At 51.1% G+C, this 26,831-nt stretch overlaps 2 protein-coding genes across 11 annotated transcripts in view; one reads left to right on the top strand and one right to left on the bottom strand.

Moving 5' to 3' along the window:
• Positions 1 to 26,831, bottom strand: part of Lrch (Leucine-rich-repeats and calponin homology domain protein) — a 248,791-nt gene that overhangs the window by 55,677 nt on the left and 166,283 nt on the right. The window lies entirely within an intron of this gene.
• LOC138859938 (RNA-binding protein 25-like) lies at positions 7,787 to 26,421 on the top strand. Its single transcript, XM_070116447.1, has 15 exons — positions 7,787 to 7,854; positions 8,051 to 8,087; positions 8,896 to 8,936; positions 9,013 to 9,159; positions 9,892 to 9,915; positions 11,747 to 11,816; positions 12,042 to 12,164; positions 14,799 to 14,894; positions 15,375 to 15,564; positions 16,440 to 16,546; positions 17,250 to 17,327; positions 21,008 to 21,215; positions 21,410 to 21,504; positions 21,743 to 21,946; positions 26,203 to 26,421. The coding sequence occupies exons 1-15, from the start codon at positions 7,787 to 7,789 to the stop codon at positions 26,419 to 26,421; spliced, it is 1,707 nt and encodes a 568-aa protein (XP_069972548.1).

Raw genomic sequence — 26,831 nt, 5'->3', positions numbered from 1 at the left:
AACGAGAGACGGACACACAAAGACCGACAGAGAGACAGACAGCCAGACAGAGAGAACCAGAAAGGAAAAGAGAGAAAGAGAGGGCCCTGAAGACGGATGGCAGACAACAGGAAGGTGACCGTCTCTGAAATCCCGCCTAAGCTGGAGCGTCGTCCTAAAGTCGATCTCTCAGAGCCCGTGTCAAATCGCGGTTAAAAAAAACGACTTGTGTAAAAAAAATATATATATATATATATATATATATATATATATATATATATATATATATATATATATATATATATATATATATATATATCGCTGAAATAAAATAAAATAACAAATACTTCTCAATCTTTCCAGAAAAAAATGTGAATCTTAGAGAGAGGGATTCCACAGATCATAATATCTAGCAATATCATGATATCTAACGAAAAACTGCATCTTTCTCCGCGAAAAATACGAATGCAGAGAAATCCCACCGCCCTCGCTTCCCACTCTCGCTTCCCCCGCCGTGCTTTCCCCTCTGAAATCCCTCGGCGTCGAGCAAATATCAAAATCCCCCTCGACTCAGACTCATAACCCAATACGAAGTCAGAATAACAACGTGTTTCCTGTCCGTTACGTCGACGTCGACATCCATAGTCGACGTCGCAGCCAAACGAAAATGGAAATGAATCGATATAAATAAGGTAATGTAAATCCCACGCCCACGCACACTTGCACAAGTACCCGGGCTCCCTCTCGCCTTAGCAACGCGTCCATAGCAACGCCGGAACCCTCCTCCTCCTTCCTCTCTCACTCCTCTCCATCCTCCCTTCTCGTCTCCATTCGTCTCTTTGTAATCACTTTCTTCCCTTTCTTTTTTATCTATCTTTTCTTTTCTCTTCCCTTCGCCATGGATGCTTTCCTTTCCATCCTATTCTCACCCTTCACAACCCATCCTTGTCTCTCCCCTCCCTTCCCTCTTTCCTCCATCCTCTCGATTCCTCCCTCTTCCTCCCCCTCTCATTCTGCCCTCTTCCATCCACTCTCCTCCCTCTCACTCCCCCCCACCCCCACCTCTCCATCCCATGGAGTAGACAAGTACTTACCTCCGCAACCCGTTTCGCCTTCAGCCCCCTCTCTCGCTCACTCTCACTCTCGCTCTCACTCCCTCCTCTCCCACTCTCCCTCATTGCCTCTCTCTCTCTCCCTCCCTCCCTCTCTCCCTCCCTCCCTCCCTCCCCCCCTCTCTCCCTCCCTCACTCCCTCCCCCCCTCTCTCCCACTCTCCCTCCCTCTCTCCCATTCTCCCTCCCTCCGCCACACGCGCCACGCCGCCCGCTCTCCGTTCGCCCGCCAGCCTCGCTTCCATCACCATCCCTGTGCATCAACAAAGAAACGGACATGTGTTCGACCTCAGCGGACGCGAAATGAACCGGCATCGGCAGGGGGTCGTTCGAGGAGGCTGCTGACGACCCGTGAAGTTCCTACGTCCTCGGCTACTCCTACGTTCCATCGGAGTCCTCGGATACTCGTCCGTATGTTGGCCGAGCCCCCTGAAACCTCGTGCTTCGCGTCCAGAGGTCCGACGGGGAACGAGTCCCGGCCAAAACAAATGCCTGGTGAAGGTCGTGTTCACTTGTAATAATACCTGCCTTGCGTTTGCCCCTCATCCCTTTACTTCCCGAGTCCCTTCCCACTCTTGCCCTTAGCCCTCTCCCCTCCTTTCTCCTCTCCTCCTATCCCGTCCCACTCCATCCCTTCCCCTCGCCTCCTCCTATCCGCTCGGCATCCACTCCCAGGCCCCGACGAGGCCACCGGGCAGGCAAAGGAGGATCTGTTTTCCCCGCAAGCGCTGTCCGACAAAGGAGCGAAGGCAGCGTGGACACAGCGCCGCGGATCCATTGAAAGCGAGATCAAAACAAAGCTCGAGCGCCGGCCACGCCCTTCTCCACTCGCCCATTCACAAATCTCTGCCACTGCCTTCCACTCCTCCACCTGTCCCTTCCTTTCACCTCGACGGCCCTATAGGCAGAGCAGAACCCGAGCCAACAGCTGATTTATCTCCCCTTCTGTCGCTTCTTTCTCTTCTCACTCTCACTATCTTTACTTCCCCTCTCTCTTTTTACTCTCACCCACACTCTCATTCTCTCTCTCACCCCCCATCCACCAGACTCACCCCTCACCCTCACACACGCTCTCTCCCCTCGTCTTTATCCACTCTCAGCCACCATTTCCCGTTCGCGTCAACTCGAACGAGGAACCGATGCTCGTTCCTCGCGGTCCCTTCCCGGCCCTCGCTCACACGCGGGACCGGCGGAGGGGCGCGGTGGCGGGGGGACACTCCTGCGTCGTCTCTCGCCTCCCTCCCGCCTCCTCTCCCTCCCTCAGTTACATACTATCTCCCTCATTTACTCACTCACTATCTCCCTCATTTACTCACTACCTCCCTATCTCTTTCATTCATTCACTCGCTATCTCTCCATCTTCCTCACTCATATTTTCACTCACTCATTGTTTCCCTCTTCTCTCCTACTGTCTCACTGTCGTTCTCCCTTCTTCACTATCTCCTTCCCTCCCTTACCAACTGCACCCCTCCCTCAGTATCTCCTTACTTCTTCCTCTTCCACCATCCTATGCTTAGCTTCCTCTCTCTCTCTTCTTGACTCCCTTCCTCGCTCCTTTCCCTCCCGACTCACCTTCCCCCATCCCCCCTCCTCCTTCCCTCCCACGCCACCGCAGCCAGTGCTACAATCTCCGCAGCCTCCTCTCCTCCTTGCTCGTCGTCGTCCACTTCTACTTCTACCTCTCCTTCTTCTTCTTCCTCTTCCTCTTCCTACCCACCCTCTTCCTCTCCTTCCTCTTCCTCCCCACCCTCCTCCTCCTTTTCGTCTTTCTCCTCTTCCCCTTCCTATTCCCCCCCCTCCTTCTCCCTCTCCCCCCCCCCCTTGCACCTGCCCCGCCCCCCGCGTCGTGTCGCAGCACAAGCCTTAACTTGCGAAACTTCCAGCCATTACGAGTCGCTCCATCTCGCGCCCTTTGCCCTCGCCTCTCTGCCTCGCGTCATTCGACTTCTCTAATTAACACATTCTCCCCCTCTCTTTCCCTCTCCCCGTCGCCCTTGCCGTCCTTCCTCCCTTCGCTATGTTCTTGTACAAACACATACATTACACGCGCACACGGACGCACACATGGACGCACACATGGATGCACACATGGACGCACACACACAGACACATGCGTGTACTCACACACTCCACACTCTGAACACACACACACACACACACACACACACACACACACACACACACACACACACACACACACACACACACACACACACACACACACTTCTCCCCCTCCCCTCCCCCCTCCCACACACGCAAGCCTTCTCCCCTGCCAACAAGACACCCGGCGTGAGTGAGTATGAGCACAAGCGTGTCTGTGTGTGTACGCGCGTGTGTGTATGCGCGCGCGTGTGAGTGAGTGCAGGAACCACGTGGTCCAGGACCGTACCGGCGGCTGATCAATAAGGCCGCCGCACGCCCCGCGAGGCCAGTCAGCTGCTGCTGCTGCTCCTCCTCCGAGCCCCGGCATCATCCTGGAGAGGGGGAGAGGGGAGAGAGGGAGGGAGAGGAAGAAGGAGGGAGAGGGGTGAAGAGGGAGGGCGAATTAGGGATAAAGAGGGAGAAGGAGGGAGAGGGGAGGGGGGAGAAGGAGGGAGAATTAGGGATAAGGAGGGAGAGAGGTAAGGAACATAGGTTAGAGTAGGGAGAATGCAAGCGGAGAAGAGAGAAAGAAAGAAAGAAAGAGAGACTGACACTGAGACAGATAGAAGGAGAAAGACACACGGACACAGAACCAGACACACTGCCAGACAGAGAGACACCAAGGAGAGAGGCGAAGAAAAAGAGACGAAGGGAAACAGAGAACCACCTCGAGGGTCGCCCTTGAGGAGCACTCGATCTCAGGTGATGCCCAGAAACGATACTTCCACCCCCTCCCCCCCCCCCGGGCGCCGATGCGGGGCGGACCGGATGCTGCTGAACGAGAGGAGATCAGCTGCAAGAGCAATCCTGCAAATCAATCTTGCGAGAGCTGATTTACGAGTTTTTTTTTTTATATATGAAAGAAAATACACGTGGAAAGCGTTCAATCTTTCGTTATTTTTGTCTAATGAGAGCGGTGAGGTTGGTGGATGTACGTGGGTCGGTGGATGTACGTGGGTCGGTGGATGTACGTGGGTCGGTGGATGTACGTGGGTCGGTGGATGTACGTGGATCGGTGGATGTACGTGGGTCGGTGGATGTACGTGGGTCGGTGGATGTACGTGGATCGGTGGATGTACGTGGATCGGTGTATGTACGTGGGTCGGTGTATGTACGTGGATCGGTGGATGTACGTGGGTCGGTGGATGTACGTGGGTCGGTGGATGTACGTGGATCGGTGGATGTACGTGGATCGGTGGATGTACGTGGATCGGTGGATGTACGTGGATCGGTGGATGTACGTGGATCGGTGGATGTACGTGGATCGGTGGATGTACGTAGATCGGTGGATGTCCGTGGATCGGTGGATGTACGTGGATCGGTGGATGTACGTGGATCGGTGGATGTACGTGGATCGGTGGATGTACGTGGTTCGGTGGATGTACGTGGATCGGTGGATGTACGTGGATCGGTGGATGTACGTGGATCGGTGGATGTGCGTGGATCGGTGGATGTACGTGGATCGGTGGATGTACGTGGATCGGTGGATGTGCGTGGATCGGTGGATGTACGTAGATCGGTGGATGTACGTGGATCGGTGGATGTACGTGGATCGGTGGATGTACGTGGATCGGTGGATGTACGTGGATCGGTGGATGTACGTGGATCGGTGGATGTACGTGGGTCGGTGGATGTACGTGGATCGGTGGATGTACGTGGATCGGTGGATGTACGTGGGTCGGTGGATGGCCACGCGGATCGGTGTACGTGGATCGGTGGATGTACGTGGGTCGGTGGATGTACGTGGATCGGTGGATGTACGTGGATCGGTGGATGTACGTGGATCGGTGGATGTACGTGGATCGGTGGATGTACGTGGATCGGTGGATGTACGTGGATCGGTGGATGTACGTGGTTCGGTGGATGTACGTGGATCGGTGGATGTGCGTGGATCGGTGGATGTACGTAGATCGGTGGATGTACGTGGATCGGTGGATGTACGTGGATCGGTGGATGTACGTGGATCGGTGGATGTACGTGGATCGGCGGATGTACGTGGGTTGGCCGTGGGCGAGGTCGGGAGAAAAGGAATCGGAAAATACGGAAAAAGAGGGAGAGGGAGAGAGAAAAAAGGGAGAAAAGGAGCGAGAGAGATGAAAGCAGAGAACATCTAACAAGAGAACTCACTCACTCCCTCTCCTTCCCTTTCTTCCTCTACCTATTCTTCTCCCACCCTCTCTCTCCCTCTCACTCTCTCTCCCTTCCCACTCCCTCTCCCACTCCTCTTGCCTTCCCATTCCCTCTCCCTCCTCCTCCTCTCTCCTTCCCTCTCCCCCTCCCTCCCCTCCCTCCCTCCTCCCTCTTTCCCTCTCCCCTCCTCCCTCCCTCCCTCCCTCTCTCCTCCCCCTCCCTCTCCCCCATCAGAAGCCGGCAACGGACGGCGTCGGCTTGGCAGGGGCTCCCGTAATGCCGTCGTTAGCCAAGGCAGGGAAGGGAAAAACAACAGAGAAAAAAAAATATCCAGTATACTTGATGTGATTAGATTCAGCTAAGAGATAAAAGGGGGGGGGAGATGGGAGCGAGACCTTCTATGGAAATTACGATGGTATTAGGATTTTTAAAAAAACACAACCACCATTTTAATAATAACAATAACACCAGAAGCGACGACATCTCCTTAAACAACAATTTCACCGGAGAGAACATGCACAATACAAAGGGTAGAGAACAGCCTCTTCTCTCCAAAGACCACTCCTACGACAACAACAAATCCACCAGCCAAACAAACACATGATGAAAAGGACAAAGAATAGCGCCGCCTCTCTGAACTATCCAAGAAAAACAAACAAACAAATAAATAAATCGAATAAAGAACAGCTTTTACTCTTTAAACTATCCAAGAAAAACAAACAAACAAACAAGTAAATCGAATAAAGAACAGCGCTTCCTCTCTGAACTATCAAAGAAAAACAAACAAACATAAAATGGATAAAGAACAGCGCCTGCTCTCTAAACGATCCAAGAAAAACAAACAAACAATGAAAAGAACAAAGGAAAGCGCCTCTTCCCCCACACTACCCAAGAAACACAAACAAACAAACAAATAAACAAGCAAATGAAAAGAAGAAAGGCCAGGGCCGCCTCCTCCAAATTATCCCAGACCGAGGAAGGAGAGGACTCGCGGGGCCGGTCGCGGAACACGCGCCGCACAGGAAGCGAGCGAGGAGTGGGGAGGGAATGGAGGGGTAAAAGGGGAGGGGAGGGGAAGGGAGGGGAGGGGAGGGGAGGGGAAGGGAGGGGAGGGGAGGTGAGGGGGAGAGAGAAGGGGTGGGGAGGGGAGGAGAGGGAGAGGAGAGGAGGAGGAGAGGAGAGGAGAGGAGAGGAGAGGAGGGGGGAGGGGGAGGGGGAGAGGGAAAGGGGAGGGGGAGAGGGAAAGGGAGGTAATGGGAGTTTGAAGGGGAGGGAATTGGGAGGGGAGTTAGAAGGAAGGGAAGGGAAGGGGAAGGGAAGGGAAGGGAAGGGAAGGGAAGGGAAGGGGAGGGGAGGGGTGGGGAGGGGAGGGGAGGGGAGGGAGAGGAGAGGAGAGGATGAGAGGAGAGGAGAGGGGAAAAGAGGAGAGGAGAGGGAGAAGAGGAGAGGAGGGGATGGCATGGGATGGGACGGGATGGGAGGGCAAAAAAATAAAGGAGGGAGCTGGAAGTAGAGAGGAGAGGGAATGGGAAGGAAGGGTAGAAGAGAAGAAGAGGAGAAGGGAGGGAAGGAAAAGGAAGGAAAGGGACAAGTTGGGACACACGAACGGATACTCTTTTGCAAAACATAACCAAAAACACCAGCAACAGCAGTAGCCGCACCATTAACAACAACTACAACAAAAAAACAACATAACCCAAACAAATAACCCCCCTCCCCCCCTCACCTCTGCAGAGCCCCCCGGGAGGAGCGAGTCCGCAGGGAGGGCCTTCGAGAGCGAGTCCATAAAACGAGTCAAGAGGGAGAGAGCGAGTGCAGGCCCAGTCTAGGGGGACTCCTAAAACACCGCTTTCCCCGCCACAACAAACCGTAACTTCCAGGATATGTAAGAGTGGTTGGAGGGAGAGGGAGGAAAGGGGGAGGAGGGAGAGGGAGGAAAGGGGGAGGAGAGAGAGGGAGGAAAGGGGGGGGGGGGGGAGGAAAGGGGGAGGGGAGGGAGGGAAGGGGCAGGGGGGAGGGAGGAAAGGGGGAGAGAATGGGGAAGAGAAGGAGGGAGGAGAGAGAGGGAGGAAAGGGGGAGGGGAGGGAGGGAAGGGGCAGGGGGGAGGGAGGAAAGGGGGAGGGAATGGGGAAGAGAGGAGGGAGGGAGAGAGAGGGAGGGAGGGAGGTAGGAAGCAAAGGAGGGAGGGAGGGAGGGAGAATATGGAATGAGAAAGGAAGAAGACGAAAATAAGCGGTGAGGAGGGAGAGAGGGCATAGGAGAAAGAAAATCAAGGAAAGTAAACAAGAGTAAACGAAACGAGGAAGAAGAGAGGGTGGAGGAACATAAATAGAAAGAAGGAAATGGGTGGAGAGGAAGCGAAGGGGAGGGCCTCGAAAGGGAAAAAAGGGGGGGGATTCAGATAAATATGAGGAGAGGAAAGAATGTCCGAGGAGGAGAGGGAGAGGGAGAGGGAGAGGGAGAGGGAGAGGGAGAGGGAGAGGGAGAGGGAGTGGGAGGGGGGAGGGGGAGGGGAGGGGGAGGGCGATATCCGGAAATTATGACACAGAGTGATGTGACAAAAATGCGTAGATAAGGGGAGGCGCGGGGAGCGTGTTCCGCCCGGGATGCACAGAGAAATATATTGCATAATAGCCCCGAGAAGGTGAGGAAGAGAAGGGAGACGGTAAAAGGGAGAGAGAGGGGAGACGTAAAAGGGAGAGGAGAGGGGACGGTAAAAGGGAGAGAGAAGGGAGACGGTAAAAGGGAGAGAGAGGGGAGACGGTAAAAGGGAGAGAGAGGGGAGACGGTAAAAGGGAGAGAGAAGGGAGACGGTAAAAGGGAGAGAGAGGGAGACGGTAAGAGGGAGAGAGAAGGGAGACGGTAAAAGGGAGAGAGAGAGGAGACGGTAAAGGGGAGGACGAGAGGGGAGACGGTAGAGGGGAGATGGTAAAGGAGAGGAGGAGTGGGGGGATGGTAAAGGAGAAGAAGAAGAGGGGAAATGATAAAGGGGAGGAAGAGAGGAGAGATGATAAAGGGGAGAGAGAAAAGGGAGATGTAAAGGGGAAGAGCAGAGGGGAGATAGTAAAGGGGAAGAACAGAGGGGAGATGGTAAAGGGCAAGAAGAGAGTGGAGATGGTAAAGGGTAGGAAGAGAAGGGAGATAATAAAGGGGAGAGAAGGAGGGGAAATGTAGCGTGTCGATAGAGGGGGAGTGGGAAGAAAGGGGAGAGGAGACAAGTGGAAAAGGGACGGAGAGCGAGAGAGAATGGAAAAGAATGGCAGAAATGGAAAAGAGATGCGATAAATGGAGAGGAAGAGGAGAAATGAAGGGCAGGAATGGAAAGGGGCATATGAGAAAAGAGTTGAAGGTTACAGAGGAAAGGGAAGACGAGGGAAGGGGACAGAAAGGGAAAACGAAAAGTGATAGACAAGGAGACAGGAGGACATGAGAGGGGAGAGGGGAGAGGGGAGAGGGTAGAGGGTAGAGGGGAGGCACGAGGTGAGAGAATGAGTTAGTTGAGACTGATATTTGGGCAACGAATCTGCAAAAGAACATCGACACAAATAAACAGAATACAAGTCCCTGCTCTTGGCAATAAAAAACAACAACAACAACAATAACAACAACAATATCAATAAACGAACAACGCCCCCCTTAATGTCCACAGCGAACGGACAGAACAAGAAAAAAACACTAAAAACTATCACGAAAAAAACGTGAAAAAACGAGAAGAAAAAAAAAACGTGAAAAAACAACAAAAACTAAAAAAAAAGACAAGAGAACAAAAACGTAAAAAAAAAAACAAGAGAAAAAAGTCTAAAAAACATCACCAAAAAAAAAATAAATAAAAAAACGAATATTTACAAACTAAAACGAAAACCAAAAGCGAAAAAATCTCCCCACGAGACAGTCTCGCTCTCTCGGCCGAGGATCAATAGAGACCCGTTATCGTGACGAGCGCTTTCAGACACACGTGGCCGGGAGGGAAGAGGGGGGGGAGGGAAGGAGGGAGGGGAGGGAGGGAAGGGAAGGGAAGGGGAAGGGAGAGGAAAGAGGAAAGGGAAGGGGAAGGGAAGGAGGGAGGGAGAGAAGGGAAGGAAGGGAAAGGAAGGGGAAGAGGGAGGGGAGGATGGGAAGAGGAGGGAGGGAGGGAGGGGAGGATGGGAAGGGATGAGGGAAGAGGGAGGGGAGGAAGAGGGGGAAGGGAGAGAGGGGAAAGAGGTTGGAAGAGAGAAGGGAATAATGTGTGTGAAGGAGAGGTGGGGAGGAGAGAGTTTGGATGGGAGGTGGTGTGAGGAGGAATGAGTTTGGATGAGGGAGGGATGAGGTGTGAGGAAAGGGAGAAGAGGTTGGAGGAGGGAGGGGGATGAGAGTTGGGAAAGGGAGGAGGAAGAATGGAGAGGGAGAGGAGGGAGAGAGGGAAGAGAGAGGGGGAAGGAGGGAGGGAGGAAGGAAGGGAGGGAGGGAGGGAGAGAGGGAAGAAGAGGTAGGAGAGAAGGGTGGGAGGGAAGGAGACATAGAAGGGAAAAGGAAGAGGGGAGTAGAGAAAGCAAATGAGGAAAGAAGAGGAGTGTAATACAAATGAAGATATTGGGAAAGGAAAACAGAGAGGAGAAGGAGATCAGGAAAATAAAGAGTGCAGCGGAGATGAGAGAGAAAGGAGAAGATAGAGAAGGGGAGGGGAAAGCGAAAGGCAAATTGGGGGAAAACCAAGGGTGGAAAACAGGGTGACGAATACCTCCAGCAAACTTATCCCCCTTCCCTCTTCTAGCAGAAACACGAACAAAATAAAGAAAACAAATACACAAAAATCACAAGCACACAAAAAAACAAACACAAAAATCACAACCAAACACAAACCACAAACACACAAAATCACACACATACATAAAAACCCACATACAAACACCCACAAAACACAACCAAACACACAAAACAAACAAACACACAAAACACAACCAAACACACAAAACACAAACAAACACACAAAACACAAACACACAAAACAAAAAGCAAAAAAATCCCAAACAAACACACAAAACAAAAAGCAAAAAAAAATCCCAAACAAACACAAAAAAGCAAAAAAACAAAAAATCCCAACCAAGCACAAACACACCCACAAACAGCAGCAACCGCGCGCACCTGCCCCGAGCATCTCCGCTGCGCCGATAGATAAAAGCCGAAGCCTCTACCCGACGCGTGATGGATGATTGACAGGCTCTTCGATCCGACGGACAATGACGAATCAACGGGAGGGGGGGGGAGGGGAGCAGAAGGGATGGGTGGGGTAGGAAGGCATCAGGGGAGGGGGGGGGAGGCATGGGTGGGGTGGAAGTGCATGAGGGGGAGGGAGGAGGCATGGGTGGAGTGGGAAGGCATGTGAGGAGGGGGGGGGAGGGAGGGCATGGGTAGGGTGGGAGGAGGCATGGGTGGGGTGGGAAGGCATCAGGGGAGGGGGAATCTTCCATATCACAGCCCCCACTCCCTCCCCTCCTCCAAACCCCTCCCCCCACACACGCCCACCGCCCGCCGCCCACCTGTTGCACTAAGTATAACCACGCATGACACGGAGCCTCGCGTCAGCCCCCCCCCATTGTCCCTCTCCCTCCCCCCCTCTTTCCCCGCTTGACTGACACCACGTCACGGCTGACACGACGCCGTGACTGTCGCTGAGGTCAGGCGGTCTGGATATTTCTCTCCATTTGTTGTTCTTTGTATCACGTCCTTGCCCTCGTTCGCTCTCCTCCTCTTCCTCTCTCTCTTCTCTTTTTTCTTTTTCTCATTCGTCGCCCTTCCCTTTTCTCCAGCCTTCTTTCTCTCTCTAGTCTAGACTCCTCTCCCTATTACTACCCTATTCCCCCCTCCCTTTTCTTCTCCTCCCTTTCATGTCCAAGTTCTTCTCTCTCTCTCTCGTTCCCCTTCCTCCTTCCTTCCCTCTCTCTCTCTCTCTCTCTCTCTCTCTCTCTCTCTCTCTCTCTCTCTCTCTCTCTCTCTCTCTCTCTCTCTCTCTCTCTCTCTCTCTCTCTCTCTCTCCCCAACCCTTAACCCCCTTCCTCCTTTCCCCTCTTCTTCCCCTCCCTATAATCTCTTCCGCTCCCTCCACCCCCACTCCGCCCTTCCAACCCCTACCCCCCACCCCCTCCCCTTCCAACTCCACCCCCAACCCCGCTCCCCTTCTACCCCCGCACCCCGCCCCCCGCCAGACCGGATTATCAAACGTCAGAATCCGAGGCGATAAGACACGCCCCTGGAAACGGCGGCGTCGAGGCTCTGCGGATAATCTTCAATAATTCATTGGTATCAGACGTCGGTGGAGGAGGAGGAGGAGGAGGAGGAGGAGGAGGAGGAGGAGGAGGAGGAGGAGGAGGAGGAGGAGGGGAGGAGGGAGGGAGGAGGAGGAGGAGGGAGGAGGAGGAGGAGGGGAGGGAGGAGGAGAGGAGGAGGAGGAGGAGGAGAAGGGGAGGGAAGAAGAGGAGGAGGAGGAGGAGCAGGAGGAGGAGGAGGAGGGGAGGAGGAGGAGGAGGAAGGGAGAGGAGGAGGAGGAGAAGGGAGGGGGAGGAGGAGGAGAGGTGGAAGGAGGAGGAGGAGGAAGGCTGTTGGGGAGGAGGAGGTTGGAGAGGTTTGGGGAGGTTGGGGGAAGGAGAAAGAGGAGGAGAAGGAGGAGGAGGAGGAGGAGAATGTTGGGAGGAGGAACAGGAGGAGGAGGAGGAGGAGGAGGAGGAGGAGGAGGAGGAGGAGGAGGAGGAGGAGGAGGAGGAGGAGAGAAGAAGAAGAAGAAGAAGAAGGAGAAGAAGAAGAAGAAGAAGAAGAAGAAGAAGAAGAAGAAGAAGAAGAAGAAGAAGGAGAAGGAGAAGAAGAAGAAGAAGAAGAAGAAGAAGAAGAAGGAGGAGGAGGAGGAGAAGAAGGAGGAGGAGAAGGAGACGATGTAAATGAGGATGAGACAACACCGCCCCCCCCCCCGCCAGTGCCACGGAAACAGGTGCGCCGCCGAGAGTGCCACACGCAGCAAGGCCTCCTCTTTTCGGGCTTTTCTGCCGCGGCGCCACACCCCAGTGCCACTCCGCCGGTGTTTCCCCCGCGCCACCCTGGGATTCCCCCCGTGGTGTCTCCGGCCGGTGTTGTTCGGGTGTTAGTTTTCGTCTTTGGTGTTACGGATGATGACACATTTGGCTTGGTGTCGTTTTGGTGTTATTTTAGTGTTACGCATTACGACACATTTTACTAGTTGTTGTTTTGTTGTTGTTTTGGTGTTATTTTGGTGTTGCGGATTGCGACACATTTGGCTAGTTGTTGTTTTGGTGTTGTTTTGGTGTTACGGGGCTCAAACGACTTGTCTGAGATGGTGCCACTCGGTGCTACTCATTTCACGTTCCTTATTTTGGCTGGTGTTCCTGTGTTACTTGTCCCATCTGGTGTTACTCTGTATTACTTGTTTCACATCAAAACCTTCTTCTGGCACTGCGCTTCATCCATCTCTACTGCATACTTATATTACTTATTAGCATTAAATGGAGATTATTACTTAAACTGTTATTAAATGAATATCATTACTTACCGCGTTATTTGATGGAGATAATTACATCTATCGTTTTAAAAAGAGATTATTAGTTACAGTAATAAAGAGATTATTACATGTAGCGTTATTAAAAAGAGATTATCACTTATAGCGTTTTTAAGAAGAGATTATTACTAACAGCGCTTTTAAAAATAGATTATTACTGAAGCGCCCTTATTCAAGGTGATATCTAAATAACGTTGGGCGGTGTTACGCTTAACGTCTCGCGACCGGTGTTATTCTGTGCTAATGATCGTATCGAATATTTTACAAAAACTCGGCATCATATTTTCGACGTGGGATCGACGGCTTCTTAATATCTCCTCCTCTCCTCTAATAATAATAAAAAAGTCTTTTCCAATTTGCAAAACAAAACAAAAAAAATGATAGGATTCACCTGTCCTGCTGCATAAATTGTTGCGCTGGCTCTCCTGCTCGCTAGAATATTCCAGCACAGCTAAACTCGTCCCCAGAATTGTCCTCTCACTCCCCCACCCCTTCCCCTCATTCCCCAACCCCTCACCCCTCTCCCTCCCCCTCAACCCCCTCCCCGCTCTCCATCTTCCCCCTCCCAGCTCTCCCTCTCTCTCTGCTCTCCTTCTCCCTCCCCGTTCTCATCCCTCTCTCCGCTTTCCTTCTCCATCTCTCCCTCTCACTCACCTCTCCTTCTCTGCTCTCCTCCCTCCCCGTTCTCTCTCTCCTCCCCCCCTCCCCCTCCTCCTCCTGTTCTCTCCCACTCCCCTACTCCCCCTCCCCCTCCTTGCCCCAACACCTAATGTCTCTTCCCCTCCCCCCGTTACCTCCTCTCCCGTCCCCCGCCTCCTTACCCTCAACACCGTCCTCCTTTCTCTCTTTCTCCCTCCCACTCTCTTATCACCCTTTCACTCACCCATTCCCTCATTCACTCACTCATATTATCCGTCTTTCCCTCCTTTTATTGGTCCTCGCCGACCTCTTGCCTCCCCCATCAAAGACAAGGTCATTTTTATATCGTATCATTTATATCGTATTATTTTCGTTGACAAAACTTCGTATTTTATACACCCCACGGCGGTTAATTTAATCACAACTCACACGCTGTGTTTCCCATCATAAATTCACATTAAATCACACTTCATTTACCCAGAAACTTCATAATCTAAATTACTTGCACAACATATATTTGTTTTGATATCACGCACATTTACGTTTCTTATCGCTCAATACTTTAATCGAACTTTCCACGAATTAACCAATCCCCGATAACTAACGATTCGGGTGACCTCATGACCCGCTCCCTTGACCTGGTCCGACGGGCGCTTCCGTTCGGCTCAATCGGCTCATTCGATCGGCCTGTTATCGGCGGTTTGATAAAGGGACACCGATTTCCATGTCCTCCTTCCCCCTCCGCCGCCTCCCCCCTCTTCCTCTCCTCTCCTCTCTCTCTCCTCTCCTCTGTCTCACTCTCTCCCTCTCCTCTTCTCTCTCCTCTTCTCTCCTCCCTCTCCTCTTCTCTCTCTCCTCTCTCTCTTCTCTCTCTCTTCTCCTCTCCTCTCTCTCTCTTCTCTCTCTCTCTCTCTCTTTTCCTTCTCTTCTCTTCTCTCCTCTCCTCTCCTCTTCCTCTTCCTCTTCCTCTTCCTCTTCCTCTTCCTCTCCTCTCCTCTCCTCTCCTCTCCTCCTCCTCCTCCTCCTCCTCCTCCTCCTCTTCCTCTCCCTCTCCTTCCCCCTCCGTAAAACTGGCGAAGGTCAAAGGGGGTCGATGATGCGATGTGTGGGTAGGTCGTGTGAGACAGGGAGGGAGAGGGAGAGAGAGGGAGAGAGGGAGGGAGGAGGAGGACGAAGAAGAGAGTGAGGGAGAGGAAGGGAAAGGAAGGAAGGGAAGAAGAGAGAGAGAGAGGAAGGGAGGGAAGGAGAGAGAAGAGGAGAGGGAAGAAGAGGAAGAGAGAGAGAGAGAGAAAGAGAGAGAGAGAGAAGAGAGAAGAGAGAGAGAGAGAGAGAGAGAGAGAGAGAGAGAGAGAGAGAGAGAGAGAGGGGGAGAAAGAAGAGAAGAGGAGAGAGGAAACAGGGATGGAAGGAGGTAGAGTGGGAAGAAGGAGAGAAGGAAAAGAAAGGAGAAGGGAAAGGAGAGTAGAAAGATGAAGAAAGAGAAAGAGAGAATGACAGGAAGGGAAGGAGGGACAAACGGAAACGGACGAAGAAGGGCGGAGGGGGAAGAGGAAGGAAGCTGAGGCGGAGGGAGGAGAAGCGAAGGGAGAAGAGCGAGGGTGGGAGGGAGGGGAGGAGGAGTGGGGAGAGCGAAGGAGGGGAAACGAAAACAAATAAATAAATAATCGAGGCCGTTTCCTTTTTTCGCAAATCACCGAACCGGATGTCAACGTCGGCGCTGTTTGATACCCTTTTTAAACGCCACGTGCGAGGGAAATGGGGTGGGGGGGCAGAAGATGAGGATGAGGATGAGGACGAAGATGAGAAAGAGAGAGATAGAGGGTGAGAGAGAGAGAGATAGAGAGAGAGAGAGAGAGAGAGAGAGAGAGAGAGAGAGAGAGAGAGAGAGAGAGAGAGAGAGAGAGAGAGAGAGAGAGAGAGAGAGAGAGAGAGAGAGAGAGAGAGAGAGAGAGAGAGAGAGAGAGGATGTTAAAGACAATGGGGAAAAGCGAGAGGATAAGGATGGGGAGATAAAGGATGGTGATAAAGATGAAAGATAAAGAAAAAGAAAAAGAAAAGGATGATGATAATAATGACAAAAGATCAAGAAAATGAAAATAAAATAAAGATAAAAGCAAAAAAAAAAAATAAAATAAAAATAACGAGACCAAGCGGAGGAGGCAAGCCAAGGTCTCCAGAAGAGGAGGCGGGCGGGGACGTGGAACGAACGGAAATGAGACAGGCAAGAAAACGGCGATAAAACGGAAGACGGGACAAAAGGAAAGGAGGGGGAGCAGCCAGACAAAGAAAGGGGAAGTGAAAGAACAGCGTTCGTCCAAGTCAAGCATCGGAAGAGGAAAGAGAGAAGAGGGAAAGGAATGAAAAATATAAATGGGGAGATGAATAGAATGAACAGTGGGCGGAGGCTTAGGAGGAGGAGGAGGAGGAGGAGGAGGAGGAGGAGGAGGAGGAGGGGTTAGGAGGGGAGGAGGAGGGAGGAAGGGAGGAGGAGAGAAGGAGGAAAAGGGAGGGAAGGAGGAGGGAAGGAGGAAAAGACGGAAGAGGGAAAAGGAAAAGGAAAACGAAAGAAGAGGAGAAGGAAGAGGCAGAGGAGCAAGGCAAAGCAAACAAAGGAAGGAAAATAAAGGCAAAACCTAATAACAAAGTAGAAAAAGAAAGGAAAAAAAACTAACCCCAGAATAGCAATAACAAAAACAGAAAACAGAAAACCAAACACAGCAAAAATAAGTCCAGAAAAAACACACACAACAACGAGCAGAAGACAAAGACAAAGTCAGCAAAAGGCCTCAGAGCCCGTGAGGTGGTCAGCGGGCGTAATCAGCAGGGACAGCACCCGATCAATACTAACAGCATCGCCTGACACTCCCGCACAAAATGATAAACTATTCACACAGTGTCAGCGACGCCTCCTCGGCCACCTCCTGACGTCAAGCGCTCGCCAAAGCCACATTTCCCGGGACAATTTTCCCGCCAAAAAAGCCATGCGCCAAATTATCAATTGGTTTGATATGATAAAACGATCAAAACGATGATCATAATAACATTAATAAAAAAATAATTCCTATCAAAACGATGATAATAATAACAACATAAATAAAAATACTTCCGATACGAACATTCAACACTAACAGCAATAACACAAATAATCAAATCTACCAACTTAACATAACAGAATAACATAAACAACAACAACGATCATAATAACTACAAAAAAATCAACAACATAAACAAAAACCACACAAACAAAACCACCGAAAACAAAAGGTAACAACGACATAAAACAACAAATGAGGAAATAATTCGACCAATTGACGAAGGACCGACGGGACAACGATCACCTTACGTCCAGTTTTAGTGTCATTGGGCCCTGTAAACCACGCAACGCTGCCGGCCGGAATCAACGCGACGGTTGAAAGCGTGGAAAGGGGAGGAAGGGGATGATAAATTTGATGGAGAAGGAGAGAGGGGGAGGAGGAGAGGGGGAGGAGGAGGGAGAAGGAGGAGAGGAGGAGAGAGGAGGAGGAGGAGGAGGAGAGGAGGAGGAGAGGAAGGGGTGACAGGAGGAGGAGGGAGAAGGAGAGGAAGGGAGAGATAAGATAGATATAGATAGATAGATAGACAGAGATAGAGATAGATAGAGAGAGATACATAGATAGATATAGAGATAGATAGATAGATAGATAGATAAAAGAGAGAGAGAGAGGGAGAGAGAGAGAGAGAGAGAGAGAGAGAGAGAGAGAGAGAGAGAGAGAGAGAGAGAGAGAGAGAGAGAGAAATTAGGCGTGACTCAATCCCAAATAATAAAACAAACAAGACAACAAAGCTCACAATACCAGCAACACAACACGAGACAGCAATCAAACAATCAAGCAAATAACGCCACAAACAAACAAACAGAATCTAACGGCACTGCGGAGGGAGCCACGAAGGTAATCAAGATGCCTTTTTCCACGAGACAACAAGGTCACACACACACACGCCATCTGACCTTGCTTCACCGGCCACAAGGTCATAGCCCAGACCACACGACCCGCGAAGAGACAGCGAGACGAAGGTCAGATTCGTGTCTTTAGAGCGGATAAACAAGGTCAGGGGGAAATGCCGAGGTCCCAGAGGAGACATAAGGTCACGCAGACAGTCAACAAAGGCAAACATCGCAAGGTCAAGGTCGAAATGGAGAGGGACGGAGACACGACTGGAAGGCGAATGGCGCGATTTCTTTCCCCAAGAGTGTGTATGTATGTGTATGTGTATATGTATGTGTATATGTACGTGTATATGTATGTGTATATATATATGTGTATATGTACGTGTATATGTATTTGTATATATATGTGTATATGTACGTGTATATGTATGTGTATATGTGTGTATATGTGTGTATGTGTGTATATATATGTGCATGTATATGTACATATGTGTATCCAAAGCCTATATAAGTACATATATAGACCTTGTGTGTATCTGCGTGCGCGTGAGTCCAAGTTCGTGGCGAAGGCGAGGAGGGCGGGAGGCAAGGTCACGGCGGCCGCAGCGCCACCAAACCTGGGTTCGGAAAAGCGGAAGGGGGGGGGGAACCAGTGTGACGTCAGAAACCCTCCCCCCCATCCCCGCAAACACATCACCCCATCCTCTAACCCCCTCTCCTTGCTTATCCCTTCCCCTTCCCAATCTAATTATCCTTCTTCTCCTCCGACTTCTACTTCTAATTATTCCCCTTCTTCTTCTCCTCTTTCCCCTTCCCCTTCCCTCCCCTCCCTCTACCTCTCACCCTTCCTTACCCCTCCCTTCCACCTTCTCTCTTCTTGGGTAGAGTCCAAGAATCGGCGACTTCCCCCCCACCCCTACCCCCCACCCACACACCCTGTCACGGCCCTGTGTCCTTCTGCACCCTTGCCGCCCGCTTTCCCTTCACCCTTCACCCTCACCAGCAAAGGGGGGGGGGGGGCGGCCATTACTCTCGCCTGATAGATCTGTCTCAAGTAGTTTGGTGGGGAAGGAAAGTGGAAGAGGGGATAGGAGAAAGGAGGAGAGAGAGAATGGGAAAGGGAAGGAAAGGGAAAGGGAAAGGAGGAGAGAGAGAAGGGGAGGGATAGGGAAAGGGAAAAGGAAAGAGGAAGAGAGCAGGAGATGAAATGAGGAGGATAAAAGAAGAAAGGGGGAAGGGAAAGGGAAAGAGGAGATGGGAAGAACTGAAGGAGTAAGTCGAAAGGGGAACTGGAAGGATGAGAGGAGAAAGACGTGTTCAGGAGAACAGGAACAGAAACAGCAGAAAAAGGACAATCATAAAAAAAAGACAGAACAAGCGTAAGGAGAAGAAAGAAGAAGAACGAGGTGAGAAAAGAACGAAGAAAAACACGAAGAAGGAGGAAGCAAGAAGGAAGAAGAGCAAGGAAGGGAGGAGGAGATTAGCGGCGCGTGCGGACCCATCCTCCCCGCCGAATTTAGTCCGCCTCGCTCCTCGAACCTCCCGGCGGCGCGACAGCCTCCCCGAGCCGAGGACCCGACGCAGGAGTCGGCGTCCGGCCCTTAAAGCTGCTTCGAACGCCGCCCGGATCGGGATCGGTCCAGAGCCGGCTTCTCCTCGATTCAAAAAAAAGAAAATATCCTAAAAGCAATTTCAACAAAAACAAAACAAAAAATAACGAAACGAGCAACAAAAAATAATATAAAAAACAACAAAAAAGAAGGAATAAAACATCCCATTGCCGCTTCGAACGCCGTCCGGATCGGGATCGGTCGACAGCCGGCTTCTCCTCGATACAAAAAAAAATATCCTAAACGAAATTTCAACAAAAACAAAACAAAAAATAACGAAACAAGCAACAAAAAATAATTTAAAAAAAACAAAAAATTAAAAAGAAGGAATAAAACATCCCATCTGCCGCCTCTACCACCGGCCGGATCGGGATCAATCGAGAGCCGGCTTCTCCTCGATACAAAAAAAGAAAATATCCTAAAAGCAATTTCAACAAAACAAAAACAAAACAAAAACAATCACACGAACGAAAAAAATAAAAATAAAAATAAATAAAAACATCCCAACTGGCGCCTCTAACACCGGTCGGCTCGGGATCAATCGAGCGCCGGCTTCTTCTTGATACAAAACAATAGAAAAAAAATCCTCAAAACATTTCAAATAAAAACAAAAACAACAACAACAACAAAACAAACAAACAAAACACATCCCAACTTTCACGAAAACTTGAAGAGAATCTGCAGGACAAAGTGTTACTTAAAACGCCCCTACCACCCCCTCCCCTCACCCCCCACCCCTGACACATACGCCCACAAGAGGTCACAATCGATCAACGGCAACGGAGCTCTCCCAGCCCCTCACCGTGGGCGTCGCGAGTCCATTAAATTCCATCTTTTTTGTCTCTCTCTTTTTACCATTCATTGCGAAGCTTTTCATTAGGCAGAGCCGAGCGTTTAACGTGTCAGAGGCAGCATGCACACGATGGACAAAGAGAAAAAGAGAGACAGGGTGAGATAGGAAGGGAGGGGGGAGAGGAGGGGAAGGGAGGGGGGAGAGGAGGGATGGATGGAGGGGAGAGGGAGCGGAAGGAAGGGGATGGAGGGGGAGGGAGGGGGAGAGGAGGGGGGGTGGGAGGGAGGAAGATGAGGGTGGTGGAGGGGGAGAGGAGGGTGGTGGAGGGGGAGAGGAGGTGAAAGGAGGTGGGAGGAAGTGGGGGAGGGAAAAAGAGGGGAGAGGGAGAGGGAAAAGAAAGGAGGGAGAGGAGAGGGGAGGGGGAGTAGGAGAGAGAGAGAGACAGTGAGAGAGTGGGAGGAAGAGAAAAAAGAGAAAGAAAGAGAAAGGTGAGGTTGGCACAAACGCTCCCCCCCAAAAGCACACGAGAACTTCCAACATTGCCAACCATTCCCCCAAGTTTCATTTCCCAATAGACCCACACCGTTTGCCCATGTTGTAACAACAGTCCACTCCCAACCGCAAAAGCATACCAACACACACGCCCACACCACAAACACGCCAACATACACACGCCCGCACCACAAACACACACCAACATACACACGCCCGCACTACTACACACGCCCGCATTACAATCACACACACAACACACGCCCGCACCACAAACACATACCAACATACACACGCCCGCACTACAATCACACACCAACATACACACGTCCCAACCACAAAAGCACAACAACGTACACACCGCCCGCACCATAAACACACACCAACACACCCACCCGCACCACAAAAGCACACCTACACCCCCGCCCACGCCATAAACCTAAAACAATTAAAGCACACAAAACGACGGAAACAAGAGGCATTCCGACGCATTTATTCAACAGCGAAATGTCAATAGGATATTACTCACAACCGTAAATGTTTCCTTCCGTTTGAAGAAAAAAGTAAAAAAAAAAAAAAATAAGTAAAATAAAATAAAAATAAAAAATAAAACAGAAGGGCCGTGTGTTTGTCAAACAGCTGTCTTCCTCTCAGCTGACACAGAGATGTACTTTTGACGGCTCAACAGAGAGCTTGATGCACAATCGAAGCACATGCCACACAGGATGCAAACAGACAGCCAAATCGGAAATGATATTGAGTACGATTCATCGACATGGTATGAAAAAACATCCCCAAAATACAATGAAACTTAAAAATATCAACATGGAAAACAACTACACTAGCGGTAATGAAGATAACAACAAAAACAACTATACAAATCATAACAATAACAAAAATAACAATTACACCAACGACGACGACAACAACAACAACAACATACAGAACAAGGAAAAATATACACAAAATAAAACCAAAACAAGATAGGGGGGGGGGAGGACACCGAAAACTGTCATACCAGGGAGATGTCAGGGACGTTAGGCGACCTCAGCTTCACCTCCCGCGATGGCAACAGCCCTGGGCCACATAACAGGTCAAAGGTCAAAGTGGGAAGCTGTGGGGAGAGCAGTGTGGGAGTAAATAGGAAAATATGGGAAAACAATACACGCTTGGATGGAGACTTATGGTGTCGGGCAATGGGGAGAGAAGGAGTATGGGGAGGGAGGAAGGGAGAGGGAGGAAGGGAGAGGGAGAGGGAGGAAGGGAGAGGGAGAAAGAGGAGAGGAAAAAAGGGAGGGAGAGAGAGAGGGGGAGGGAGAGCGAGAAGGGGAGGGAGGGAGAGAGAGGGAGGGAGGGAGGGAGGAGAGAGAGAAGGAAAGAGAGAGAGAAAGAGAGAGGGAGGGAGAGAAGAAGGGAAGGAGGGAGAGAAGGAGAGAGAAAGAGAGAGCGAGAGAGAGCGAAGGGAGGGAGCAGGAGAGAGAGCAGAGAGAGAGAGAGAGAGAGAGAGAGAGAGAGAGAGAGAGAGAGAGAGAGAGAGACGAGAGAGAGAGAGAGAGAGAGAGAGAGAGACGGGGAGAGGCAGAAAGAGAGGGAGGAAGAGATAATAATGAAAGGAAAGAAAAAAGGAGTGAATTGAAAAGCAAGCGACAAAGAAATCCAACCGACAGTGAGAGAGACAGGCACAATAAAGCGAGAAGTGGAATAAATGACGAGAGACCGAAAGGAAGAGAACACGAGAACACAGCATAAGAACAAAAGGAAATCAAATAAAAAATACAACCTTCAACAATCAAAGACACCAATCAACTGAAATTGAAAATGGAAAAAATATGACATTAATAATAATAATCCTTTCTATCATCCCAAGCATCATCATCGTCATAATAACAATAAAAATATAAATATACTAAAAATAACATCATTAATATGATCAATAACAACAGGCATTTATCGAAAATCATAAACCCAAGTATAAAAAAACAAAACTGGAAACGTAACATCAAAACAAGATCAGCTGATCCCCGCAGGTCTCGCAGCCCGCTCGAATAAGCGAAGCCGAAGAGGGAAAAGACGGATTCGGACGTTCTACCGCCATGCCATAAAAGGAAACGACAGCGTATCCGAACGCCACTGGCTACGGATAACCCCTAAGAGAAGCGAATATCCGAACACTCTGCTCCCCGCTGTGACGTAACGAGAACACGCAACGAGCCACGGCCGAGGTAGCGAGCCAGCGGTAACGACGCAACGCCCGCGGGAATATCGCCGTCCGTTTCGGGTAAATAAAACCCGGACGAAGGACAGAATTACGCAATGCGCAGTTCTCGTTCGTGTTTTGTTTCGTTTTTTTTTTCTTTGTTTCTTTGTTTGCTTCCTCGCGAGCAACTGTGCGTGACTTGGGAGGAAAAACTTATCTAAGGTACGAAACACAAACAAACAAACACGCGCAACATCGACTCATTAAACTCTAGTAACCGCTGTCGGTTTTCCATTTAGCATCTCTCCTACTCTGTCCCTTCTCTCCTTTTCGCCCACTTCCCCCCTCCTTCCCCCACCTATTCCCCCTCCTTCCCTCAACTATTCCCCCTCATTCCTCTTTCGTTTTCTCTTTTCCTCTCCCTGCAATTCAACTCTCTCCCCTCTCCTTCCACTTAGGCTACTCCCCACTCCTTTCCACTCCCTCCCAACCTTATACACCTTCACTCCTCCCTTCCACCTAACTTCTACCTCCTCCCCTTCTCTCATCCTCCCCCTCCCTCTTCCCCCTACTCCCCCTCTCCACCCTCCACACCCTACTCCCCTCCCTCCCTTCCCCCTACCTCCCCCTCCCTCCCTCCTTCCCTACTCCCTCTCCCCTCCCTCCTTCCCTACTCATTCCCTCCCCCTCCCTCCTTTCCCCCCTTCTCTCCCTCCCCTCCTCTCCTCCCCCTACTCCCACCTCCCTCCCTCCTTTCCCCTACTCCCCTCCCCTCCCTCCTTCCCCTACTCCCCTCCCCCTCCCTCCTCCCCCTCTTCCCCTTTTCACCCACTCTCCCAACACCCTCCCCCACCCTCCTCCCATCCCCTTCCCTTCTCTTCTCTTCCCTCCCAATCCCTCCCTCCCCGTCCCTCCACCTCCCTCCCATCTCCCCCCTCCTTATTACCCCTACCCACCTTCGGTCGTGACTCGCCCCGACGCCCAGCACCACGCCCGCGCCGACAATACAAGCGACTTACACACATACGCCCTCTCTGCGCCTCCACGCACAGTATCTCTTACTCTCTTTTCCTCTCTCTTTCTCTTTCTATTTTTCGTTCTCTCTCTCTTTCGTTTTCTTTATTTCTAGTTTTCCTTATTTCTCTTTCTTATTAGCTCTCTTTCCTTTTCGTTTTCTTTCTTTCTCCTTCTCTTTTTCATTCTCGTCCTCCTCCTCCTCCATGTTCTATTCCCCTTTACCTTCCCCTCCATTTCCCTGCTTTGTTATTAACCCCTCTATATATCCTCTTTATCTCATTTTTCTGTTCTCCTCGCCTCTCTCTTCGTCTCCCATCATCATTCTCTCTTCTAACGCGTCTACCACCTGCATTTTGATCGTTGTTGCAGCTACAATCTCTACTGATGTTGCATGCTTTTTGAACCCGACCTTATCATTGTTATCTTTATCATCCTATCTCGCATCCAGCTGTCACTATTCTGCTTGTCTGCGTCTCCCTCCCTCCCCCTCCTCCTCATTCTCTTCGTTCTTCCTTCCTACTCCTCCTCTCCCTTCTTCCCTCTTTCTCTTTTGCTGCATTTCTTTCTCCTTTGTCAATCCCTCCCTTCCTCTCCTTCCCATATTTCTATCTCTCTTACCCTCACCTTTACCACATCCTCTCTCCCTTTATTTCCTCCTCCCTCCCTCATTTTACCCTCTCTCCCTCTCACTTCCCTCTCTCCCTCATGACATCCTTCCGCATATCCTCTAACCTTTCCCTTACCTTTATTCCTATTTCGTTCTTCCTCTCCCTCCCTCCCCCATCTTTATCCCTAATACCTTCTAATCCCCCCTCCCTCTCCTCCCTCCCTCTTCACCGACCTCTCCCTCCCTCATCCCTTCTCCCTCCTTACTCCCTCCTCCTCTCTCGTCCTCTATCCCTTCTCCCTCCCTCTCGTCCCTCCCTCATCCCTTCTCCTCCTCTCGTCCCTCTCTCATCCCTTCTCCCTCCCTCTCGTCCCTCCCTCTCCCTTTCTCCTCTCTCCCTCTCGTCCTCCCTCATCCCTTCTCCCTCCTCATCCCTTCCCTCCTCTCCTCCTTCCCTCCTCCCTCCCTCACCGACCTCTCCTCACCCCCGACGCCACCCAAAGCAGCGGGTCGCCCCCACCATCGGCTTCCCCCAGCGGGCCCTATCAACCTCAGCGCCGCAAATCTCATCATTAAAAACATACATAACACGCCGCATCAAATGACCGCCGCCAGAGTTGTCACCTCGTTTAATTGCTCCTCCCTCTCCTCCCTTCCCTCCCTCCCTTCCCCTCCTCCCCCCCCTTTTTTTCTTACTCACTCATCTCTTTTATATCGTTTGCTTTCCTCTTCCTTTTCTTTCCTCTCTCTCTTTTCTGATCTCATTCCCCCTCTCCATGTCTTTCTTCCAAGTGATGCTTTCCCTTCGCTCTTTCCTAATCAATTGTTTCCCTTTCTCCTTCCCCCAATTCAGCTTTTATTTCCTTCTGCTTGTCTCCGTCTCCTTCCCTTCCCCTCTTTTTTCCCTTCCCCTCTCCTTCTTTCCCTTCCCCTCCTTCTTTCATCCCCTCCTTCTTTCCCTTACCCTCCCCTTCATCACCTTCCCCTTGTCCCCTTCCTCCTTACCCTTACCCTTCCCCTTCCCCTTCCCCCTTACCTTAACCTCTTCCCCCCCCCCAACTTATCTCCGTCCGTCATCCGAACCACCCAAACGCCCACAACAGAGACGAGGGGAAGCCCACCCCGGCCGCCCACACGCACCCATAGATTAAAGGCTGCCCACGCCCACGCCCATGCCCACGCCCACGGGGATGATAAGAGACAGCGTCCGTGGCAGGTTAACGGCGGAAGGGGGATGTCAACCCGTGCGTTTCATTGGCGTGGCCGCGCGGGGGGAGAGAGGGGAGAAGAGGGGGGAGGGAGAGTGGGGTGAGGAGGAAGGGGGGGAGAAGGGAGAGGAGGAGAGGGGGGAGAAGGAGGAGGAGAGGGGGAGAAGGAGAGGAGGAGAGGGGGAAAGGGAGAGGAGGAAGGGGGGAGAAGGGAGAGGAGGAGAGGGGGAGAAGGGAGAGGAGGAGAGGGGGAGGGGAGGGGACGATGGAAGGAATGATGAGGAGGGAAGATAGGAGGGAAACCGAGAAGGAAAAGGGAAAGGAATGGGGTGGGGATGGGGAAAATGGAAGGAAAAGGAAAGGAAAGGGAAGGGAAGAGGAAAGGGGTTGGAGAAGAGGGAGGGCATATGAATGAGAGGGGGGGAGGGGAAGGAAAAGGGCAAGTGCAAGAAGAAGAAGAAGAAGAAGAAGAAGAAGAAGAAGAAGAAGAAGAAGAAGAAGAAGAAGAAGAAGAAGAGAAGAAGAAGAGGAAGGGAAAAGAAGGGAGGGAGAAGGAGAGGGGGGGGGGGAAAGGGGGAGGCAGCAGGAAAGTTAGAAGAGAAGAAGAAAGACAATGAATCAGGCATGGAAGAAGCAAAAATAGAGATGAAACGAAAAAGAAAAAAAAGAAGAGAAAGAGAAAAGGTAAAGGAGAGGAAAAGAAAAGGGGAAAGAACACGAGGAGGGAAGAAATCGAGGGGTGGGGGGGGGGGGTAGAGAGGACACACACACCTTATGCAAATGAGAACCCGGGCAGTTCAAACAGGCGGCTGGGAGCGATAAGACCCGAACCGGGGAGGCCCAAGTCGATCAAGAAACCAGCTCGGGAAAATTATACGTCGCTCAACATAGCCGCCTCACTCCATCAGCTGAAGGAGTCCCTCGAGGAGCTACTCCTGGCTACCGCGTCTCCTCTCAGCCTCACTTGAAATCGAAGATGAATCGACGGATTTCAAAGCTGCCGTCTTTGTGGGAATTGGTTTAATGGGGACGAGGGAGAGAGAGGGAGAGAGAGAGAGAGAGAGAGAGAGAGAGAGAGAGAGAGAGAGAGAGAGAGAGAGAGAGAGAGAGAGAGAGAGAGAGAGAGAGAGAGAGAGAGAAAGAAATGAACGTGAATGTGTTTGGGTATGTGTGTGGGTATGGGTATGGGTATGAGTACGAGTATGAGTGTGACTGTGAGTATGAGTGTGAGTGTGCATGTGCGTAAGTACGCAATCGTTCGTGCGTGTTTTATTTCCCTCCACCTTCCTCCTCTTCCCCTTTCCCCCTTCTCACTCACTCACTCACTCACTCACTCACTCACTCACTCACTCACTCACTCACTCACTCACTCACTCACTCACTCACTCACTCACTCACTCACTCACTCACTCACTCACTCACTCACTCCCTCCT

This window comes from Penaeus vannamei, chromosome 39 (assembly GCF_042767895.1).
Source record: "Penaeus vannamei isolate JL-2024 chromosome 39, ASM4276789v1, whole genome shotgun sequence".
In the NCBI taxonomy this organism is placed as follows: Eukaryota; Metazoa; Arthropoda; class Malacostraca; order Decapoda; family Penaeidae; genus Penaeus; species Penaeus vannamei.
Note: the sequence above shows the minus strand (reverse complement) of the source record. Positions and strands in the feature narration are given on the sequence as shown.

What these genes read in the sequence shown, in the direction of transcription:
- LOC138859938 (XM_070116447.1), top strand. Translation starts at nt 7,787, where the DNA reads ATGTCCGAGGAGGAGAGGGAGAGGGAGAGGGAGAGGGAGAGGGAGAGG. An exon ending in CAAATGAGGAAAGAAGAGGA is followed by an intron (nt 9,916 to 11,746) that starts GTGTAATACAAA and finishes GAGGAGGAGGAG; the next exon opens with GAGGGAGGAGGAGGAGGAGG. An exon ending in AGAGAGAGAGAGAGAGAGAG is followed by an intron (nt 14,895 to 15,374) that starts AGAGAGAGAGAG and finishes GAGGGTGAGAGA; the next exon opens with GAGAGAGATAGAGAGAGAGA.